Source organism: Brienomyrus brachyistius, chromosome 12 (assembly GCF_023856365.1).
Source record: "Brienomyrus brachyistius isolate T26 chromosome 12, BBRACH_0.4, whole genome shotgun sequence".
In the NCBI taxonomy this organism is placed as follows: Eukaryota; Metazoa; Chordata; class Actinopteri; order Osteoglossiformes; family Mormyridae; genus Brienomyrus; species Brienomyrus brachyistius.
In genome coordinates, this window is record NC_064544.1 from 7,714,443 (window position 1) to 7,738,136 (window position 23,694).

Consider the following 23,694-nt stretch of genomic DNA (forward strand, 5'->3'; position numbering starts at 1 on the left):
TCATTCACTCCAGCAGGGACATGATGTCTTATGCTCAGGTGTTACAGCTTAAGGAAACACACAGAGGGCTTCTCTGCTCACTAGTAGATCTTTATTAAAACTGAGAGGCAGATATAAATCATTTAACCCTGCAAGACTACATTGCTTAGTTTTGACTTACTGTAGCTGAATAGAAAAGATCAATAGAAGAGATAAGAGTAACTATTACTGTAGGCAAGTGGAAGACCTCAAAGTATCTGTTACTGATATGTTTAACAACATGTTATTAAACCTAAACACATTCAGAGACACACACTGGATGCCATTATCAGTAATGATGTGAATATCTAGGATAGTATTGTTAGGGACCTTCCTCTCTCTCACCATTTAAGAGTCACTTACCTGACTTCATGCACAGAAGGCTTGAGTAATATTGCTGATCTGAGACACCCCCCCCCCCCCCCCTTTACTCAGTTTATCATTGCTAGTTCGTTTGTTCATTAGCCACCCCTACAAATGAATAAATTTATGACCAGTCTAATTTGGCAATTAAATTCTGTGCTGTAGCATCATTCTTTAAATCGGAAAAGTTTAGAGTGAGGTGGAAACCATTGAGCTAATATTGGAAAATCTCCTTTCGGAATGTTTATATCCCAAATGTTTTCATTTCACTATCCAACCCAAACGAATTCCAATAAACATTAAAGAAATTATTGTACAGCCGTATTATAAACATTAGAAAAATGAAGAGAACAAAGCAATGAACCATGTTGCTGGGACAACATAACAATAAAGCACTTCGGAATGCGGAAATTTACTTACGCGGAATAGACTGAACTAAAATACTGTATGTTCCAAGTTATATACAAAATAGGAAGCAAAAAAATCTAATCTTATGTACACTATATTTAACGTTATATACAGTAATTAAGATAAAATACAGCCAAGATGTATGGTGATATGATTCAAATTTTTCAACAGGCTTCTTTCAGGAGAATGCAGGTTCAGCAAAAACTGGTCTCAGATCAGCAACTGCTAGAATGATGTTAGAAAATCTCTGCATTAGCTTATTTATTTATGTTTGTTTGTTTATTTTTATTCATTATTATTATTAGTTTTCATGAATAATATTAATTTTCATTATTATAATTATTAGTTCTGTTATTCACTTCCTTTAGTGAAACGTTAGCTACATACTAATTTCTATGTGAAACATTAAAATCTGTCGAAATGCCACCCGTAACAAAATATTTATCTTGTACTACAAAATGTGATGGTTTTTTACAACCATATACATTATTTTTGCTGATTTTCTGAAATCCCATTCACTTTCCTAATAGGAATTTTTGCAGAAGGATGAGATTTTGTTAATGTTCTAAAATGCTACCACATCGCCTACAAAATAACCTCAGACTTGAGCCCTCAATTACAGCTACAGAACTATGTAAAGCAGGACAGTGCTTTTTTCTACAATTATTAAGAGAATCGTCAATAAAACTAGGCTCCATTGTTGATAAATGAACCAATCCCCCAAAGCAACCAGTCTATGAGCTCACATCTGCTAAAAATGCAATGACCTTGTGTCCTTTTCCCAGTAAGATTGAAAACATAAGATTATTCATTAGTACCGTAGTGAAAGACACTGATTTCTTCTCACCTCCATACAAACACAGTATGCCTGTTATGTCAGTTTAGCATCCTTAATTGGGAAACTCTAATAGTGGAGCTGACATCTACTACATCTTGCCTTGATATTCTGCCAGACTTTTTTTTTAAACATCTTCAGCTCTCTAGAACAAGACATGCTGCTAATTGTAAATACCTTACTGTTGTCAGGCGTTTTCCCAAAATCTTTAAAAACTGCAGCTATTAAACCTCTATTTTTTAGAAAATGCAATCTAGATTCCTCCCTTATGAACAATTACAGGCCTGTTTTTAATCTTCCTTTTATAGGCAAGATTTCTGAGAAAGCTGCTTACAATCAGCTTAGTCAGTTTTTAGGATGTAATGTGTGTTTTGATGATTTCCCATCTAGATTTCGAGCATACCATAGTACTGAATAGCACTGAATGACATTCACTTAAATACTGATTCAGGAACGGTATCCATTCTTGTGTTTTTAGATCTTACAGCAGTGTTTGATACCGTTATAAAAGTTTTTTAGAAAGGCAAAAAACTGGGTTGAATTCAATGATCAAGGTTACTTTATTGTCATCAGCAGCTTCATAAATGCACAAAGAGTGATGAAACAACGTTTCTCCATGGCCCCTGTTACTATATGTTGCACCTGGGCCATGGAGAAACATTTTCATCACTCTTTGTACATTTATGAAGCTGCTGATGACAATAAAGTAACCTTGAATCCAACCCAGTTTTATCTGTATGAGTCATATTTGGAAGGCAGGGCCTGTTTTGTTACGTTGGATAATTTTGAATAGGCTTGGAAAGATATTTTATGTGGGTCCCACATGAATCAATTCTATTTACTGAATCTATTCTATTTACTGTAACTTTTGGGCCTAATTTTTAAAGCCAACAAAATTGCACATAAGAGTTATGCTGAATGCACCCAGATGTACATATAGCCATGCCCCCTAATAACTATGCTACCACTGACTTACTAGATGCCATAGAATCAAAACTTTCAAAATGACGACGGAGATCAATTTATTTGGGAAAAAGGAGGAAAGGGTTAAAGTTGATGCTTACCTTAAATCCAGGACTCTAAAGACCAGCACCCAGGTTAGACACCTCTGTGTTTTAATGGACTCTTATTTAACTCTTAGTAACCATATAGAAGGAGTGACTAGGTCAGCCTTCTGTCATTTAAATAATATCAGCAAGGTCAGAGGCTTATGTCCAATAGACACTTGATGAAATCTGTCATTACTAGGTGGGTGGATTATTGTAATGGTTTCTTTGGTCTCCCTAAAAAGACAATTGGACAATTACAACTTACTCCTCGGCTATTATTTACACACTTATTTACACCACAGAGTGGGTACATTCACCACACAGTAGTGGCAGATTCACATGTACAGATGTATCATCCATCCATTTTCCAAACCACTTATCCGACTGGGTCGCAGGGGGTCCAGAGCCTATCCCGGAAGCAATGTGCATGAGGCAGGGTACAACCCAGGATGGGGGGGCCAGCCCATCGCAGGGCACACTCACACACCATTCACGCACACATGCACACCTTCGGGCAATTTAGCAACTCCAATTAGCCTCAGCATGTTTTTGGTCTGTGGGGGGAAACCGGAGTACCCGGAGGAAACCCCACGACGACATGGGGAGAACATGCAAACTCCACACACATGTAACCCAGGCGGAGACTCGAACCCGGGTCCCAGAGGTGTGAGACAACAGTGCTAACCACTGCACCACCATGCCGCCCCCACAGATGTATCAGTTAATGTTAATTTTTGTGGCACAATAAATTTTTTCAAAAGAAAGAAAGGTATGATTTGTAGTGTAGTCAAAAATTATTTTCATCTTGGCCTTTTGAAATGTGTAGTATGAATGTATGCAGTCTTCTAGCTGAACAAGAATTTAACAGGCTAATAAAAATACAGAAAATGCTGATTCGTTTTAGCTACCACCATTACCTAGTTGTGCTTTCCTGCTTTACACTGTGTATGGCCTTAACAGTGCCTTAACATTAGCTGTATGTTATTTTGTGTGCCTTCATTAAAGAATGTATTCATCATGTCAGTTATGTGAAGGTCAATGAGCACTGAGAGCAAAAGGCATCGTCATGGAGAAGGTTGACATGTTACTTCTCTTCCTCTCCAAGTTGGACAGTGCCACGTCCCTCATCCAGGCCGCCAAGAACCTGATGAACGCCGTCGTTCTCACTGTGAAGGCATCATACGTGGCTTCCACCAAGTACCAGAAGGTATATGGAACAGCAGCTGTCAACTCGCCCGTGGTCTCCTGGCGCATGAAAGCCCCTGAGAAGAAGCCTCTGGTGAAGAGGGAGAAGCCTGAAGAGTGCCAGACAAGGGTGCGGCGCGGCTCCCAGAAGAAGCACATCTCGCCTGTGCAGGCGCTCAGCGAGTTCAAGGCCATGGACTCCTTCTAAGCGCAAAGACGAATGAAAAGGCAAAATGATAACATTTTTCTTCTTCTTTTTTCATAATTTTGATGACCCATATAATGATTTCTCTTATCACTGTTATTTATTCTAAATAACCCTTTGCCGATTGTCTTTATTATCATGAAAAGACAAACTTTCTTTTTCCTTCCTCACAAGGTGAGATCTTTGTTTTATCTCGGCCAAACTGACCCATAACACTGACGTTGTCATCCTTCCTGCTCTTTCAGGTGGATGAACATGCATATCAAAATTTGCCTTGCCCAATACACCAGTCTAACAATACTCCATAAAGCGAAAGCTGAATGAAAAAGATGCCGGCTTTGTTACTAACCTCGAAACATCAGGACATTCCTGTCCTGACAGTATCATGTCTGTGTTCCATGTTTCTAACACCATGTTGTCTTCTTACATCATCACCGTCTAACATCATGTTAAGTTTCTTAAAGCAATTGTAACACTGCTAGACTGTACAGGCTACCGATCATTACTGAAGGCCTGGAAAAGGGCGTAGATTGACCTGCTTTGAGACAGCAGGCGGCCCTGGGTTTCTTTACAGTGACAGTTTAATATGAACAGTCTGGCTGCTGACTTATTTGGTGCTCTTTCATGCATTCTGGATTCAAGGTCTCCTTTCTGTTTCATTAACTGAACCTGCATCTCAGCCCTTGTGTATGAATGAATAAAAAAAGCTAATGTTGAACATGCGACTCCGAGTCAGAATCTGTTACCAGAGATATGAGACGCGCTTCAATTTGCTTCCTGGATATGGAGCTGTCAATGCAGACTGCTCAGACATCAAAGAGTCATAAAAGTGGTTCCTTCCATCCATCCATCCATCAATTCTTTGTGTCCTATTTAGGGCCGCAGGGGGTCCAGAGCCTATGGGTGTAAGGCAGGGATCAACCCAGGCCATTCAATCACACGCACATACCTTTAGACAATTTGGCAACTCCAATTAGCCTCAGCATGTTTTTGGACTTTGGAGAGAAACTGGAGTACCCTGAGGAAACCCCGTGATGACACACGGAGGACAGGCAAACTCCACTCACATGGAATCCCGGGAGATATGACACACACACGCTCACACACACACACACCAAAGCCCCCTCTCTTGGCCTCCTGGTGTGACATGGTTCTGTCTCCAACTTTCCTTTTCACAGAAGACAGACTATCAGCATCAATGTTCTGGAGACAGGAAACCTGTCATGTTGATAGGTGAAATGCAGAAGGTGCCCATGTGATTATACCTGTCAGAAAGAGCCCAGCACACTGACCGCTCCAAGCTGGTCATTGGACACCCCGTAATGCACTTTCTTTTGTTCTTTTTGTTCCTAACTATCTTTCTGTTTATACATGTTTTCAACATTTTTATAACTGTGGATCTTTTTCACATCTATGCTGGATACAAGAAGAAAATACAGCCCTGAGTTCATACACATTTCAGCATTGAACACATTAACTTTTCAGTTACTTCTGAGCTACCAGAAACAATTTCCAAATGATTGTGTACTTTACGTTTCACGAGATGTTTAATCTGACTCATTGCTTACTACTCTGAAAAGCTGTGGAATCATATAACCCGTCTCACGTGATGTTTAATCTGACTCTTACTGCATACTACCCTGAAAAGCTGCGAGACCATATAACCCGTCTCACGCAAATGTGGAATCTGATTCTTATTACCCTGAAAAGCTGCGGGATAATATAACCTGTGTCACACAATGTTGAATCTGACTCTTACTACCCTGAAAAGCTGCGAGACCATATAACCCGTCTCACACAAATGTTGAATCTGACTCTTACTACCCTGAAAAGCTGCGGGATAATATAACCTGTCTCACACAATGTTGACATTTGTACCGTACAAGGGTGACCACAGAATCCCCACTGGATCCCATCGGAGCAGCACGCTGGGCTGGACAAATGGTACAGTTGGACTGTACAAGGATAGGCTAGTTTGGCACTTATATAAACAACTGTTTTCTAGGCTATTTATCCAATTTGGGGTCCCACAAGGTTTGATTCTTCATCTCTTGCTTTTCAATTTATACATCCACCCACGCGGCGACATTGTTAGATAGATCAACCCAATTTTTGCAGTGTTTTGCTGATGATACCCAGATTTACCTCAGTACGAAATGTATTCAGTCACCACCTTTGTACCTGTTCTCAATGTATAAACGATCAAGATCTGGATGACCCATAACTTCCTCTAGGTCACCAGTGATAAAATTTACCTTAAATCCCGCTAAAAAAAAGCTGGTTGAAGTTTCCCTCCAAAGTGATGGCACAGCAATGTCCCTCCTACCTGCTTTTCACAACCTCTCACTTCCACTGGGTACTCGTGTTCCATCATTATGACAATACATAATGGATGTAATAATAAAAATAGATACTATACTATTGTTGTTGTTGTGGTAATGCACACATACATACATACATACATACATACTCGACTGTTTAGGATGCCATTGGTGAAAATATAATCCTGTAGTAGACAGAAAAGTAGGCTGTGTGAAAAGAAAGAAAAGCACTGAATTCATCATTGCCCAGCAAGCTATGCTAAATCCAGGATACAGGAAGCCCCTGACAGGAGAAACCACACGTAGCTCAATAATAATGAACAGGTAGTGATATAAAACCTAATGATGATAGAACAATATTCAAAACTATTAATAATCTCCAGAAGGATGTATGTAAGCTGTACTTCTTTGTCCTTAATATTATTATTTAGTGGCACATGCTATAAAACTGTCACTTTTTGTAATTCAGTAGGAGACAATATAGGGGGGGGTGTTAAGCTTTCCACACACAGACGCAGGCTGCAGACACAAGGCATGCCAGGTGTCCCTTCTCATTAGTCTGCTTTTCAGTCTTTAAGTTAATGTGGAAAATTAACAACGGTTCTTCTCAGGAGTTCAAAATGTGAGTAGACTGAGCTCTGCCCCCATTAGAAAACAACCATGAGCAATTTGATCATGTACAGACCTTTCAGATGCTTCTCCAGCCTCGTGTCTGAGGGACGTCTTGCTGTGTGTCCACATAGCGCCAAGAATGTCAGGTTACAACACTGTCTTTCGGTCTGGGCAGGAGGTTTGGCTGCTGGAAGAAGGGGAGGATCTCACCATGGTTTGCAGGAATATATGATCATCATGTAGCAGAAGATGTAGTGAAGAAAATGTTAAACAGGAGGACAGTTATTCATTCCTGATAATTGAGTGTGTTGCAGCAATTAAAACATTTAATATATTGGTAGATATATGGGCAATATATGTAACTCAGCTTTTTGTTCACCTGTGGATAAGGATGTTCTATTGACATGCCTACTGATAACTGTTGCATTAAGTCATTTCACACCTGTGGAACTCAGAGACAGCAGGCAGCTTAAACCCATATCCACATAACATAGGGAGAACATGCAAACTCCTCTCTCTCTTTCGCTCTCTCTCTCTCTCCCTCTCTCTCACACACACACACACACAAACATCTTTTTCTAAAATAGCTAGGTTAATTGGTTTGATAACTAATGAGATTTCTTCCACATTCATTTACTGCATATTTAGTTCACATTCAATTTTATCTCTTCTTTTTTTATAATGTAGACTTGGAAATATTTTTTTTGTTGTTGCCTGGCAACAAGTGCACCACTAAGTACACCACTGGCAACATTGCAGAACTGTTAATGAAGATGAAAAACTCCCACAATGCCAAGCATGTCTTATTTGTGTTCTGCAGGAAAAGGGCCATTTAATTAAGTGTCTCATAAGCATTTAGAAAGTTTTTCCACATACATTTACACAAATTTCTGCCAAAAAACTGTACCCCACACTGTCCAATTTCCCACAGATAATGCAAGACTAAAAGACCTCATTTGCTTTCTAGTCACAGGTATTTTTCTTTGAATTTTTTAAAGCTGCAGTTAGTGTCAGATCCTCAAGGAAAAATGTAGTTCAACCAATGACATATGCGTCACTCTTCAGAGCTTTATCTATCCAAAGCAAAAATTAACATACTGTAGGATAAAGTCAGGTTAATTACATTTGTGTGCAAACCGCTTGCATGGCCTTGGTCTGTGGGCTATTCCACACAGTCTGCATTATGTCTCATTAGACCTTGCCGCTTGCATTATGATATCAGCTTTTCCAAGTGAAGTCACAAGGACTGACTTGAGTCAACGTTGAGTTGCGAGTCTGTGACTTCTGGGGGTGGAAAGTCCCCACGAATGTGAAAATTCAAGCTGTACTGCAAAGTACAATGGAGCAATCAAGCCCAAAAATAAGCCCAATATACAGAACAACATGCAACATATTATGTGTGTCCCTTGTAAATACAACAGTAACTGAAATACTGGAGGTATGGGTCTTCTTGTCACTACTTTCACGCTCCCACAACCCCGTCCTGTCTCTGTATGGCCAGCAGATGTCACTGCTGTGCCCATTCGTTGGTGTCTAACCCCAGCTAATCCGTTGTTATGTGTTTTGTCATTATGGCCTCACCTGCTCCTTGTGTACAGTACTCCTTGTTAGCAATGTTTATATGTGCCCCTCCACCCTGTGTCTCCTACTCCTGGCACTGTATCCCTGCTCCGCACTCCCCGTAGCTCCATGTATGGACCTACCCCACCTCTGTGACTAGCCTAATAAAGTCTCCTTCAGGGGTTTTTCTTGGCCGATGGTTGTTTTTGGAGCTTTCATTGCTCCTCACCTCAATGTGACAACTGCTTTATATTTTTGACCCTCATGGCCACATTTTCCCTCATAGCTCTCATCTGGATCCACTGGGTCAGCCAGGGGTCCCTAATGCTTCATAAACTCTGTGATTGCTTAGCTGAAAATGACAGCTTAATATATGAACTGGGTCCTGTCTACCCTTTGCATTCTATACCTTGATTGTTCTTGACATCTGTCAGATGTGCATTGCAGTATGGAGGTCACGCAAGATATTAAAAAACATGTCTGAAGTTCACACCTGCTCTCATCATGCTGTTTTTCTCTGTAAACAAACTTCAGATCTCCCAGTACTATAAGCTGTAATGCAATTTCAGCACTGCTTTCTGTAAGAAAGTTAAAGATGTTGCACTGGAGAAAGCACATGGTTTTCTACAGACATCAGACTTTGCCACCTTTACTATGGATTAAAATTACATATAATTATATTTTCTGTAAGAATTCAAGTTGAATATAAATAAGAATCTTAGCATTGCTACTATAATACCAATATTACCGAATAGAATTACGTAATTAGGAACATAGTGAAACTCATTTATTAAGCAGAATAATGTATAGCATAGACCAGGGTCCCCTAATTCCGGTCCCGAAGGGCCAGTTTGAAACACAGTTTTCAAATACACCTATTGAACATGGCAATTGGCCGAGTGAGATCTATTTAAGCAGGGAAATCTGCAAACTATGTCAAACTGTGTTGGATTATGGCCCTTCAGGACCAGATCTGGGGAACCCTGGCATAGACTATGGAGGCAGAACACTTTATGAAGGTAAAGGCAGGGGCACAGTGCAGCAAGGCTAAAAATAGAGAAAGACAGACTGTCCAGATAATATGTATCAGGATAGCAGTAGAGGGGTATATTTAGTAAAAGTCAATTAGTGGCAAGCCTTAGTCTGCTTAGCAGAGTGCAATCTGGCGTAGAGCAGAGAGACATAAAGAATAATCATGTGGCAGAAGATCATTTGGAAAGAAATAGGAAAGATAAAAGTAATTATTAATTATTTATGACATATAAAACAGACCGCCAATGCCCATCGCCCGACCTCCTGCGACGCCCCTGACTGCCGATGCCCATCACCCGACCTCCTGCCAAACCTCTGACTGCCGATGCCCATCACCCGACCTCCTGCCAAACTTCTGACCACGAATGCCCATCGCCCAACCTCCTGCCAAACCTCTGACTGCCTATGCACATCGCCCGACCTCCTGCCAAGCCCCTGACTGCCTATGCACATCGCCCGACCTCCTGCCACGCCCCTGACTGCCTATGCACATCGCCCGACCTCCTGCCAAGCCCCTGACTGCCTATGCACATCGCCCGACCTCCTGCCTAGCTTTTCAACTGTCTATGCACATCGCCCAACCTCCTGCTTAGCTTTACAACTGCCTATGCACATCGCCCGACCTCCTGCCAAGCCCCTGACTGTCTATGCACATCGCCCAACCTCCTGCCTAGCTTTTAAACTGCCTATGCACATCGCCCGACCTCCTGCCTAGCTTTTCAACTGCCTATGCACATTGCCCGACATCCTGCCTAGCTTTCCAACTGCCTATGCACATCGCCCGACCTCCTGCCTAGCTTTTCAACTGCCTATGCACATCGCCCGACCTCCTGTCTAGCTTTTCAACTGCCTATGCACATCGCCCGACCTCCTGTCTAGCTTTCCAACTGCCTATGCACATCGCCCGACCTCCTGCCTAGCTTTTCAACTGCCTATGCACATCGCCCAACCTCCTGCCAAGCCCCTGACTGCCTATGCACATCGCCCGACCTCCTACCTAGCTTTCCAACTGCCTATGCACATAGCCCAACCTCCTGCCTAGCTTTACAACTGCCTATGCACATCGCTCGACCTCCTGCCAAGCCCCTGACTGCCTATGCACATCGCTCGACCTCCTGCCAAGCCCCTGATTGCCTATGCACATTGCCCGACCTCCTGCCAAGCCCCTGACTGCCTATGCACATCGCCCGACCTTCTGCCAAGCCCCTGACTGCCTATGCACATCGCCCAACCTCCTGCCAAGCCCCTGACTGCCTATGCACATCGCCCGACCTCCTGCCAAGCCCCTGACTGCCTATGCACATCGCCCGACCTCCTGCCAAGCCCCTGACTGCTGATGCCCATTACCCGGCCTCCTGTCAAGCCCCTGACTGCTGATGCCCATTACCCGACCTCCTGCCATGCCCCTGACTGCTGATGCCCATCACCCGACCTCCTGCCAAGCCTGACCTGCGATGCACATCGCCCGACCAAGCCCGACTGCTGATGTCAATAGCCTGACCTCCTGCCAAGCCTCTGACCGCCGATGCCAATCACCTGACCTGGACCTCCTGCTTGGTTTTACCTACTGTATACCATATTTTACATTGTTATTGTTTTTGCCCAAAGCAGTATACAAATGAGGATCAGAGCAGAGGCTCAGGCACCATCCTTGCAGTAGTGAGGATTAAAGGTCTTGCTCAAAGGCCCACCAGTGACATGATTACTCTCCGGACCGTGGAATTTAGAAGCACAACCTTCTGGACATGGGCATGGATCCAAAACCTATTGAAGTGCAAAAACCTAATGGCAGGAATCAAAGCCACATCCCTGGAGATTTGCAGTGATTTGCTTGTTCTCCTCTCAAGGCACACACATTTCCTCTGAGTACTCCAGTCAGGTAACTGGTGTCCCCAAAATGCCCACCCTTTGGTTGTGTACATTTCCTATGTTCAGGGCATCACCCCCGCACTGTGCCCTATGCTGTCTGGGAAAATTTGCACAGCCCTACTCTCATGTGATATGCAGCTGGAAGATTTGTGGATAATCACAGTAATAACAATAACAACAGCAATATTAATAATTATAATAATAATGATGAATCTCTACTGGATAATCAGTTATAAAAGGTGGATGGATGGATGGATGGATGGATGGATGGATGGAAAATTGCAGTCTGTGCTCTTACAAAACTGTTACATCTCAGATGAGCCACAACAACACCCCGCTGAGAAAGACTTGCAGAATGTGTAGAATGATGTAAGATAAAAATTCAAGAAATAAATGTAACAAACGTAAAATGTACAGTATCTCCAAACAGGGACAACACACAATAAGAAAATGCAATTTAATGCAATCTTCCTGTTTTTACCTTCCATCTCACCGTAAATTATCATACAAAGCACAGAAACAGTAGTTATTCCAATAGCCTTGCGGTTTTTGCCTGGAGATTTTTACTAAAAACAGATGTCAGGAAAAGAGCCCATGGCTAATGCAGGCTGCTCCTGTTACGCCCTCACTGACTTGTATTTATTGGACACTATGGTCTGTAAGAAAAATGCAAGTAAATGGAAAAAAATCATATTCTAACCAGTCAGTCACTAATAGTGTAAAGATTGTCCTGAAACATTGTATATCTGTAAATTTCAGTTTGCGGAGTGAACTGCCTTTGTGTGTTTGAACAAATATATGAGAGTAAAAACATTTCTGCAGCTGCCTTGTCCATCTTCCGGCTGTTTCTGGCCCTTTGTTGCCACCTTCTGGCAGCCAATTTTATTGTTCGGTATTAAATTACAATTTACAGTATTTTCTCCAGTGACGTGTATTTTGAAGATGTAAATTTGCTACATGATTTATTTATCAAAGAACAGTAACAAAATACTCTGATTTTTGAGTTTGTGTGCAAGCAATCCAGCTTACTAATACAGGCCCCTGATGAAGCAAAGAACGGCACCCAGCTGAACCAACCATGTACGAATCGATTGTGATGGCTTGGGGGGGCAGATAGCCCTAAGCCCACCCAGATGGAACTCAGCCCCTCCATTCAGTGTTCACAGCCAGCACCACTGCACCCTGAATTGGTTGCGTCTGACAGGTGTGCGTGGTTGGATCAATTTGAAGAAATGTGAAGGTAAACAGATTTTTCTTTCACTTTCTTTATTTGGTCTTAGTAATGCTATGGGTCAAATAAAACTGATTTAAAATATGTAGCAGAGTCTGTCGTGTGAATTTGTTGCCCAGTTCCCTCCACAGATTTGGTCTTTTTGTTCTTCCACTAGTTTTCAGAAATATGACGTCAATGCTGCTTCTCCCCTCGACTATAGCCAATGAGAGCGAGTGAGACATGCAAGGGCGTGCTGTGAGGGAGCGTATGATTGGTTGGATACCAAACCTGGGACTGAACATATACACCCCTAAAGAAGGAACAAGACAGTGTTAGGAACCTGCTGATCCGCTCTGCGAGTTTACAGTGTTAGGGGCCTGCTGAACCGCTCTGCGAGTGTACAGTGTTAGGAACCTGCTGAACCGCTCTGCGAGTGTACAGTGTTAGGCACCTGCTGAACCGCTCTGCGAGTGTACAGTGTTAGGGACCTGCTGAACCGCACTGCGAGTGTACAGTGTTAGGGACCTGCTGAACCGCTCTGCGAGTGTACAGTGTTAGGGGCCTGCTGAACCGCTCTGCGAGTGTACAGTGTTAGGCGCCTGCTGAACCGCTCTGCGAGTGTACAGTGTTAGGGACCTGCTGAACCGCACTGCGAGTGTACAGTGTTAGGGACCTGCTGAACCGCTCTGCGAGTGTACAGTGTTAGGGGCCTGCTGAACCGCTCTGCGAGTGTACAGTGTTAGGGACCTGCTGAACCGCACTGCGAGTGTACAGTGTTAGGGACCTGCTGAACCGCTCTGCGAGTGTACAGTGTTAGGGACCTGCTGAACCGCTCTGTGAGTGTACAGTGTTAGTGCCAAAATAGCTTTCAAAACTAAATACTATCGAACAAAATTCATTTCTAAAATGAAGTATTTGTACTCATTAATGTTTTCCTGATCATTAGTGTAAAGTCTCACTGTGTATTAAGCCTAGACTCGGCTATGACACTTACCAAGCAAGTTAGTTTGGGCACTTGGTTTCATTTGAAGCAACGGTTATATTCATGAAAAATAAATTACAGTTCTATCACTCAAAAAACAAAAATCTTTGATGGAAAACAATGTACCAATGATTTTATGCACCAATGATTTATTGTTTCAATGTTCAGAAGCATCCATCTTGCTTAAAGAAAGCAGAATAACTGACTGAGAATAAATATACATTTACCAGATAAATGTATATTTAATACATTTTATGTGAGTAATTATTAGAGAATTAAATCTGTTTGTTTGTGAAAAGATTCATTAGCAGTTCTGAAGTGTAATTCCCATGCTGCAGACATTCTTCCTCACGTAATGAGAGTCAAGTCATAATTTACTCTCTTTAGTTATGCCAGTTTCTACCACATGCCTTGGTGGCTCTCCAGGAACTCCTGCATGTAAGGAATATGACAAGGACTCTCAGTTTCCCCCTAGATGCTCAAATTCTGCAGTCATATGAATGAGTGTGGCAGGGCAGGTGGGTTTTTTTAATTTAGAGTTTTTTTCTTAACAATGACCTTTTCTAGTATATCGATATGATTTTGTCTTGCAGAATTAAAATGGGCCTTGCATGAAGCAGAGGCTGAGGCCCAGAAAGTAAATCCAGACCAAGAGTTTGTTTCAACAAAATAGTTGAGTATAAAGAGCCACAGTCACAGAGTAATCTTGGTCTGGATTTTTACTCTCTGGACCTGAAATGGCCACCTCTGCGATAAAGCTTGTGTGTAGGTATGGTCACCTTCTGGGCGTGGGTTCTCCTGCAAGGTGGTCGTGGACCTCTGCAGCAGCCGTGGTCCAGCAAGGCTGATGCTCAGGGCCCCTATGGGAGCAGTGGTGAGGATGGCCAGCACTGCCACTGTGAGGATGTCCATGCCAAACTTCTCTAGGACAGCGTCCCCCTGAGCTCGGGCCATGTCCAGGGCCGTGGAGCCAATGGCAGCCTTAAAACCATACATAGCTAATCAGAAACCCCTTCAAGCAATGGGATCACACATTTTCCAACCCATTAAATAAAGACTTGTAAAATATTATCAAAGAGTAAATTTTTTTTACTTCAGAAATATCTCGAATAACCACAAAATATAATAAATAAGAACACTTGGTGTCTTCAGTATGCAGGACCATTTATTACTGCCCATGTAGCATCTTAAATCTGGAATAATAACCTACTCTTTAGCAATCGGTATTATTTATTTCAATTTATTTGTTTGTTTTCAACCTGCACTGTTGCCTTTGGGAGCCAAGCCAGGGCTATGAAGACCTTCTCCTTGAAAGTGAAGCCCGCAAACAGGACCATGGTGAAAGTGAACAGAACTCGTACAATGAGCCCAGTGCTGATAGCTGCTAGACCCAGGGCTGCAGACACAGATGTTCAGGGTTTGGACAGATTTGGACAAGGGTTATACAAGTTCAACTTCAGACACAGGAGCAAAAAAAAAGATATTACACCACACACTTTCAAATAGCACGGTCATGGTCTCTAATTTTGGGAACATTTGTACTACAATAAACCAAATTATGAGGCTTTCATGTTACTGTCGATGACTGATCTTGAGCTAAAAGTCAACAACAACTAAGGTTCAGGCCAGGTTGGAGAGCGTGCACTGGTACAGTGCATTGCTGCACCCACCACATGATCAGTGCTTGGTCCTTTATTGTTTTCTCTCTACATAGTGCAATTAGGAAACAAAATGAGAAAACATAATGCTAACTATAACTCCTATGCTGAAGTTTTTAACAGTGGCTGGAGTGTCAATCCTGCCACCAAAACCTAAATTGTTTCCCTGCAAATTGGATGATTGCTTGCAGAGCCGGATGCAGTTTAATGTCACACCTAAGAGACATTTTTTTGCATGTTCAGTAATCTTTGCAATAAAGTATGCATAGACCTTGAATTTCCAAAGCCACCACAGCGCCATTATTACTTGAGATGGCGGAGGAAATTCAAGATTTCAGCACTTGTTTTAAAAACTTTTTACACTGGTGCCACAGAGAGCATGCTAACACAGAGCTGCACATCATGGTCAATTGCTCAGTCCAAGATCACAAAGCTCTGCAGAGAGTGGTGCGTTCAGCAGAGCACATATTATGGTCAGCTCTCTGCAGGATATCTACACCAAGCGCTGCAGGACCAGTGCAATTAAGATAATTGGGGATCCTACCCACCTGCTATACTCAGGCAAGTCTCTGAGCAGCCGAAGGGCAAAAACTGAACGGCTCAAGAGGAGCTTTCAGCCCCAGACCATTAGGATGCTGAACTCTGACATGCCAACAAACATCTGAACCTAAAACTCATATGTACCCACTGTTACTCACTGCATGGTCACTTCATATTTGTCACTTTATGTTATACTTAAGTTAATTCCATTATCTCTCCCATTCATTTATTATTTTTATTGATTTATTATTTTGCTTTGTTTTGCTCAATCTTGGAGCAGACTAGCTTTTCAATTCACTGCACGTTGTACATGTATAACTATGTATGTAAGGATTAAACTCTTGAATCTTGAATAAAAATTACTCTGAGAATTAAAAAAATGAAAAGTACCTGGCAAAAGATGCACCTGAAGTTCATTATGCTCAAAGTTTTTGTAAAGTATGTGTAAAAAAGTTATGTAATTTTCAGTTTCACTTTGATGACTCACCTACAGTATTCACATCCAGTGCAGTGACTGAAATTTCAGCTCCAATCAATCCAAACAAGAGTGGCTGGAAGACAGTCCAGCACATCCCAACAAATCCAGCCACGGGGATCTAATACATCAAACAGATGAAAACAGATATCTGGTTATTTTCACAGATCCATTTCAGTCAGGGAGAACCAGCAGTGAGTAAGAAACTGATAGAGTATCACAGCCCAGCTTCATACTGACCTTTGACTCCTGCCAGCTCAGTCCAGCCAGGAAGGCCATGACCAGGGTGCAGAGACCCCCCGCCCCAGAAAACCCCGCAATGCGACTCCCAAAGATGGCCAGGACAGCGAGTCCCAAAAGCAGGAAGGAACGCCTCAACACAAGCTGTGCCTGGGACAGCAAGATTGATAGGTGAATACACTTTAATGTTACAGCATCACTTACAAAATAAAAATGGTATATTATTTAAAGCCCCCATTGTTACTTTCTGGAGTAGAATAGCTAGGAAAGAGCAAAAGAATCTAAGCTGCAAGTAAATACTTGTGTTGAGTCAGGTATCACTGTGCTGTCATAGTGAGTCATCGGGCCTGACAGCTGTACCTGGTCTGCGCTTGGAAAAAAACGAAGGAAGAATCCCAAGACCAGCCCAATGGTCAGGCCTCCAAGCACCTCCAAGATGCCTTTGAGCAGGCTGCTCCAGGTGGAGCCTGCAGGGGAGTGGTAAAGAGGATTCCTGTCATGCTGTTTTTATATCTTACTGATTATTCAAAGCGAGATACAACTGAGAAGTCAGGATCAAACAGGATCAGTCAGGTATTAAAGGGCTGAGACACAAACCACCTCCAAATATAGACTGTGTCAGGAATTAGCATGTCATCCTTGCATGGGAACATGCTGTATCGTTCCAATTTTAGTATATGTGCTGTTGTAACTATATGACATGAACCCACTGGACACATTGCATTGTACAATCTTACCAAAAACAGCGACTAGTCATCGAGTATAGAGTGATGGGAAGGAATAAGACAAAGATTTAACAGGGATGAAGGGAAGCACAGAGAGAATGAGAAACATAATCTTATCCTTTCTGTAACTGTACCTGTGGCAAAGGCCATGCCCAGGCAGGCGGTGAAGCCCGTGATGGCCAGGATGTCATCAAAGCTCCCCGCCGCCATAAGCAGCGTGGGGATCCCCTTCTGTACCCCAAAGCCTTCCTTCTGCAGAAGCAGCATGGAGGGAACCACCACTGCTGGAGACACTGCGCTGAGCACAAACCTGTAGAGGAGATGGGAAGTGCTGATCCAGGAGGTGGGCATTCTGAGGAACGCTAGGGTTCAGGTTCACTGCCATCCATGAATGCATCTAAACGCTTTGCCAGAAACATTAGTTTTGTGTTTATTCTGAAGATGGAAGCATATTTTGCCCTTCCGACTTTATGACGTGTGTCCATCTGCACTCAAAGAAAGGTCCGGAAAGCTTGGAATGTGTTTCCCACTAGGGTGGCATTCTTACCCTAAAAGGAAACTCCAGATCCAGGGCAGACTCATCAGGAAGTGAGAGACTACTGCTACAGTGCAGGCTTCCACTGTACAGGGCCCCACTGCTACACGCACACACACTGCCTTCAGCTTCCTCAAGGCCTAGGGAAAGAAAATGGTTAAATAATTTTGTAATCCCATACTTGGTGTTTCTGCACAGCCCAGGTTCTGTAAATGAGGAAGAAAAAAGCAGCTCGGACTGAGCCACACAACACAATCCCCCCCGGTGTCTTCAGACATCCCGCCAAAGACACTCCTCCTTCTCCTTTCTGCTTCAACTGCCTCCCCTCCCCCTGGCCTGTCTATGAGCATGAATGCTCCCTCTTGCTGATTGGCTGGAACAGCATTGTGTGGCCTGGTCCGATCCACTTTGGTTTTTCCTGTTTACAGAACCGGGGCTGCCTAGAAACATTGACTTTTATTGTAGCACACACAGAACGGACAGCTAGTGGACTGTGAGGAGAGCTTGGCTGAATTTGACAAAAAGTGTACTGGATTAAAATTGCATACCCTACATTTAATAAAGCCATCATCCATCCATCCATCCATGCACCTAATCATCTACATGATCAAAGAGGATATGGTCCCTCAAATATTCCCCTTTTACGTACCAACGCATCAAGCCCCAGTCCAGCTCTGGTCAAAATGATGGCGAGGGCAATGTTTCTCAAGGCAGCGGACCATGTGCTATCGATGTAGACGGCGGAGGTGACATAAGGCACATTACGAAGGACGAGCCCTGCCAGTAGCATTCCTGCGGCCACATAAAACAGACGCACATGACCCTTCCCAGCACTGAAACGGGATGAACACTCATTGTTATTCAAATAAAGGTTATATGTCTGAGTGATGTTCCGTCTCCCTTAAGGAGATATTTAAAAGTCCCTACACATGTCAGACATGTTGTTTTCAAAGCCATTCCAATCCTCCTTCTTCCCTCCAGGGGCCTGTATCACATAGCCGGATTCTTTGCTTAGCTGGTTAACTCTGAGGCTAATGCCACTCTTCCACTGGCATACTGGAACAAACCTGCACTTGAACCAGAAAGACCTATTACAGCGTGGTTCCAGCTTTCTACAGTTTTGCACTGCAGGAGGTTTGGCTTGGTAAAGGTGTTGTGGGGTTTGGAGAGTGACGAAAAAACCGAAGAGATGCTTCGTTACTGTTCACACCGTGTACATCATGATTTACTATCTGCAAATTTTTTTTTTTTTACTGCATGCTAATTTCTGCTAGCACGACTGTGAGAATCGATGTCTTATGCAAGTATCAAAAGCTAGCATGCGCTTATGTAAATTTGTACTACAAACCTATTCTGTTTTGCTGTTCTACAGTACTTTTTTAAGCAGGAGGTTGGAAATTTTTTAATTTTTCAAAGTTTTTGGAAATGTGATGTGCGATACTGCTAATAATGAATAATTTATATAATTTACGTGTTGGCCAAGGGGTGGAAGGCATGTGGGGTCTCTGGGTAACGTATCGGCTTTTTGCAGATGATGTGGTCGTGTCGGTGTCATTGGGCTGTGACCTGCAGCAGGTACTGGGGTGATCTGCAGCTGAGTGTGAGGTGGCCAGGATGAGTATCAACACCTACAAGGCTGAGGTCATGGTTCCCAACCAGAAAAGGGTGGATTGCCCTCTCCTGGTGGGGGATGAGCTGCTGCCTCGAGTGGAGGAGTATCGTGGGGTCTTGTTCACGAGTGATGGAAGAAGGGAGCGGGAGATTGAGATGGATTGGTGCAGCATCAGCAGTAATGTGGATGCTGTATTGTTCTGGATACATGGAGTTGAGCTGGAAGGCAAAGCCTTCGATTTACCAGTCAATCTATGTTCCTATCTGGTCTTGAGCTTTGGGTTAGTGACCGAAAGAATGAGACTGTGGATTCAAGAGGTACATTTCCTCCGCAAGGTGTCTGGGCCTTAGAGTTAGGTGGAGGAGCTCGGACATTCGGGAGGGGCTCAAAGTAAAGACGCGGCTCCTCTGCATAAAAAGGAGTCAGTTGAGGTATTGGGCATCTATTGAGGATGCCTCCTGGATGGGTCCCTGGGGAGGTGTTTCAGGCATGTCCGAAACTCTCAGCTGGCTTGGAAAGCCTTGGTATTCCCTGGTGGAGCTGGAGGAACTGGCTGGTGATGGGGAGGTCTAGGCATCCCTAGTTAGACTGCTGCCCCTGTGACCCAACCCCATATAAGCGGCACATACTGAATGAATGGATGGATGGGTGTAATATTACTTCTGCTGTTCAGGCCAGAAAAAAAGATAAAAGATACAGGTTGGGTGCTACTATAGAACCCATAGACCATAGGCACTTATACAGTAATTTAGACATTTTAAAGCCAAAGACAAAGAAAATGCCCCCATACATAATACATATTCATTTACAGACGTACTGAAACATTTGATGTAAAATGGCTAAAGCATCTATTCAGGTCATAGTCCTTGGACCCCAAAAATCTCCACCTGCAGCTATATTTATACTTCTTCATATTTTACAATAATTTTCTTTTCCTCTGCATTGTAATATGTATCCTTCTTGCGATAAATGCTTATATGATTGACTGATTATCTACTCTTTGATCAGTGTGAATAAAAGTGAATGCAGGATTCCCCTTAGCCTAAATATAGTAGTCACCATTGGTAAACAAGAACTTTATTATTAATAACACTAACAGCAACAACAACAACAATAATAATAATCATAAAAATAACAAAGATAATAATAGTTGTTGTTATTACAAACTTTCAATGCATGCTGATAGCATTCTCTTCTATTATATGTTATCAGTGGTTGATAGTTCAGGACTCTTTATACTCAACTGGTTGGTTGAAACAAATTCTTGGCCTGATTTTTACTTTCTGGACCTAAACTATCCACCTCTGTATTGTAGATGGAATAGTATAAACTGAGAATAAAACCCCAAATGCCAGCAACTTTCTTATCTGTGTACAGCTACTCTCCGTTCTGCTACCCAGAGGTCCTGCCTATAGCACTCTAATTCATCTGATAACCTAGTTAAACTAAATGTTTCCACATTGGTTATGAGACTACAAATGTCATGCACATTTTACAATAACATAGCAAATTATTAGTTCATTTTGAATTGGATGCATTGACATCACTTACCGAGGAGGGGGGGTAAAGGGGGCAGAGGGGCACAGTGAATGAGAGCCATGAGCTTTCCCCCACAGATGGCAGTAATAAATAATACCACGATCCCAAAGAGATTCCCCCCAGGAAGACACTCCTTCTCTGTGATGGACCACACTGCTCCGAACAGCACAAGCGCCATGGCCACTGAAAGGGACATCACAATCCTGTGTTTTAGGCTTGCACAATGTCTGGTGTTACTATCAATATTGCATGTTACGCACAAGGACTGCGATAGTCAGTTGGGTTGAGATTAATCTTAAGATTTTATATTGTTGTACTGTCCATGTATTATACCGCGGTACATAGTATTTAAAGGGTGTTTTCAAAAGTAATTTTGAAATTTTGGTGATAAAATTCGATGAGTTGGGCAATCTGGGATGCACCCACTGTATTATTCCATATTACTGTAATGCCGCCCAAGTAGAGTTGAGATCATCAATATATTTTATCAACATGTACAAAGTCAGTTATAAAGTTCTAAATATGTGAATAGGGATGTTGTCCTTTTTCTCTGTTGCAAGATTATAATACGAGAAGGTGACACTTAAGCATATAATAGCTTCTTAAGTTGAGCTCCCAAGAGTCACATTATGAAGTTAATTTGCTAAAATCTGCATTCTAGTGAAGGGCTGTGACTCTATTATTTTAAAGATTAAAGACATAATTGTTTCTCCCAAAAAAGCTACAAATAAAGCCGTAAACATCAAAATGTGAGGTTTCAGAATGTTGCCTTAGCGATCTAACTGGATTTAAAAAATCTATACTTTTCAAGCTGAGAACAAGTGAACACACACTGCAATATTTCTTACAAATAAATACCATTAAATGAACAATCCATGCCTGAGATTTTTTTCTTATAGAAAAAGTTAAATCAGAATAAACTGATTTCCACATAAACTGTGGTACCTTTTGTGATGATGATGGCAAGCAGGCCTTTTTGCAGATGAATGCAACTCTCCTTCAGTCTGCAAAAGCATCTGATTTTCGGCTTTACACCAGTCATCTTTAGTCAGTCATCAGTAATCCAAGAAGGATCCTGAACAGCCATGAAGGGTAATACATGAGTTCCATTTATGAAGGTTAATTCCTCAGAGAAAATAAGTCCTAACACATGAGTTTTGCATAACAAAGACTAACTGAGGTAACACTAAGTAAAAAGTCAGGGTTTAAAGGTTTTAAAGCAAACAAAAGTATAAGGACATCAACAGCTAAACGAAGAGCTCTATGGAAAGAAGAGATACATAAGAACATAGAGAAATAACATGTAAATGGAACACTTAAGGCAACCTTTACAGTTTTCTTGATTGCGTTGGCAAATTTCATGAAACATGCTTAACATTTTCAAGACTATAAGAGCATTTCTCCAAACAGTTCATGCATACAGTACAATACTATGGTTTAGTTGCAAAAGCCTGTAACTCACTCAAAACAATTAACTGATGTCTCAAAAGCAAATAATTCCACCAAAGAATTCCACAAAATGAATTAGTACAATCAGCATCTTTTTAACCATGAGCCAAAATGCTTAGATACCTTGTCAGTATGTCACTGTAATTATGCCCCTGAGCTCCACAATTCTGAATAGAACAGTCGGTTCCCAGTTTCCCATTGTCACTGACTAATCATTTTTCATTAGCAAACTGATACTTATTCATGTCACAGACACCAGTTTCAACACTGCAGGGATCTACATCACAGTATGTAAAGTTCACTGGCAAGTGAAAGATACTGTATGTGCTGGCTGTTTTATATCAGTACTCACACATGCTTAGGTAGCCAGGCAGTTTTCACCCTCCTGGTTTTTGCTTCTTGGTGGCGTCTGAAGTGACTTATTCACTTGTATAACTGGCACATTTTATTGTCTGAAAACTTTGAACAGACTTTGAACTTTGCTTTACACTGTTATAAGTAACCATACACTGCTGAGACAAAGCCAAGTACATTGTGATAAAAAAAGTAGTTTTGTTCCCCAAGGGGCAAACAACATCAATGTACGCATATTCGTACAAAAATGTTCCTCGGAGTTCATTTCTGTACCTTAAATTAGACTAAAAGGTTCATTTAGCTACAGTTCCTTACATGTGGCAGACCCTGGACAGTACAGCCCTAGTGACAAGTGACTGTACCCTCAAAGGCACAAATTGGCACCTTTTTCTAATAGCACCACTCTGTGCCCCACCCTGCTGTTCCATGACTTTGGGGGAAACTCAGAGTCGAGAAAAAGCCCCAGCAGACACTTTTCACAGGAAGTCAGTCTGTTCTGCTGCTTTTGCTTTTACTACACCAATGTCTTACTTAGATTCTACATTATGGCCATACAAGGCAGAATGGCTGCCAGCTGCAGGCATGTGGAGCATCTGCAATCATGACCTGCATGTGCATGCAAATTAACCTCACTCACTATGTCAGTATACTATTATACTCAAAGTGATCTGATATCAATACAGAGGAACATCAATAAAATCTGGTTCTGCAGCCACCAATGCAAGAAATAAAAATAAAGTGTAAGTATGCTACTGAGCTCAGTTCTGAATGACACTCCTATTCCTATTTCCTTGTTGTCACTGACTGATCGTTTTTCTTTAGCAAACCAGGAGAACTGTTCTACAGGAAAAATTTATAGAAGTCGCTGATGAGCTTAGAAGCAGAACATCCACGGTGGTGTTCTCCAGAATACTT

The 23,694-nt window shown here is 42.2% G+C and overlaps 2 protein-coding genes across 6 annotated transcripts in view; one reads left to right on the plus strand and one right to left on the minus strand.

The window, feature by feature from the left end:
- Window positions 1-4,781, plus strand: part of LOC125704445 (catenin alpha-2) — a 144,425-nt gene extending 139,644 nt beyond the window's left edge. For 3 of the 5 annotated variants that reach the window (XM_048969996.1, XM_048969997.1, XM_048970001.1), the window contains one exon: window positions 3,779-4,781. In XM_048969996.1, coding sequence (XP_048825953.1) covers window positions 3,779-4,066 — 288 coding nt within the window. In that variant the 3' untranslated portion in view covers window positions 4,067-4,781. The remainder of the gene's footprint in view (window positions 1-3,778) is intronic. The other 2 variants (XM_048969999.1, XM_048970000.1) reach the window with 2 other exon arrangements.
- A 66-nt stretch (window positions 4,782-4,847) lies between these two features.
- LOC125704448 (sodium/hydrogen exchanger 9B2-like) lies at window positions 4,848-22,861 on the minus strand. Its single transcript, XM_048970004.1, has 12 exons — window positions 22,778-22,861; window positions 21,922-22,051; window positions 20,989-21,159; window positions 18,475-18,617; window positions 17,838-17,965; window positions 17,425-17,600; window positions 16,926-17,032; window positions 16,566-16,715; window positions 16,338-16,446; window positions 14,912-15,048; window positions 14,432-14,633; window positions 4,848-7,183 (listed from the first exon to the last, which is right to left on the minus strand). The coding sequence occupies exons 2-12, from the start codon at window positions 22,016-22,018 to the stop codon at window positions 7,032-7,034; spliced, it is 1,572 nt and encodes a 523-aa protein (XP_048825961.1). The 5' UTR covers window positions 22,019-22,051; window positions 22,778-22,861; the 3' UTR covers window positions 4,848-7,031.
- Between the last annotated feature and the right edge of the window lie 833 nt (window positions 22,862-23,694).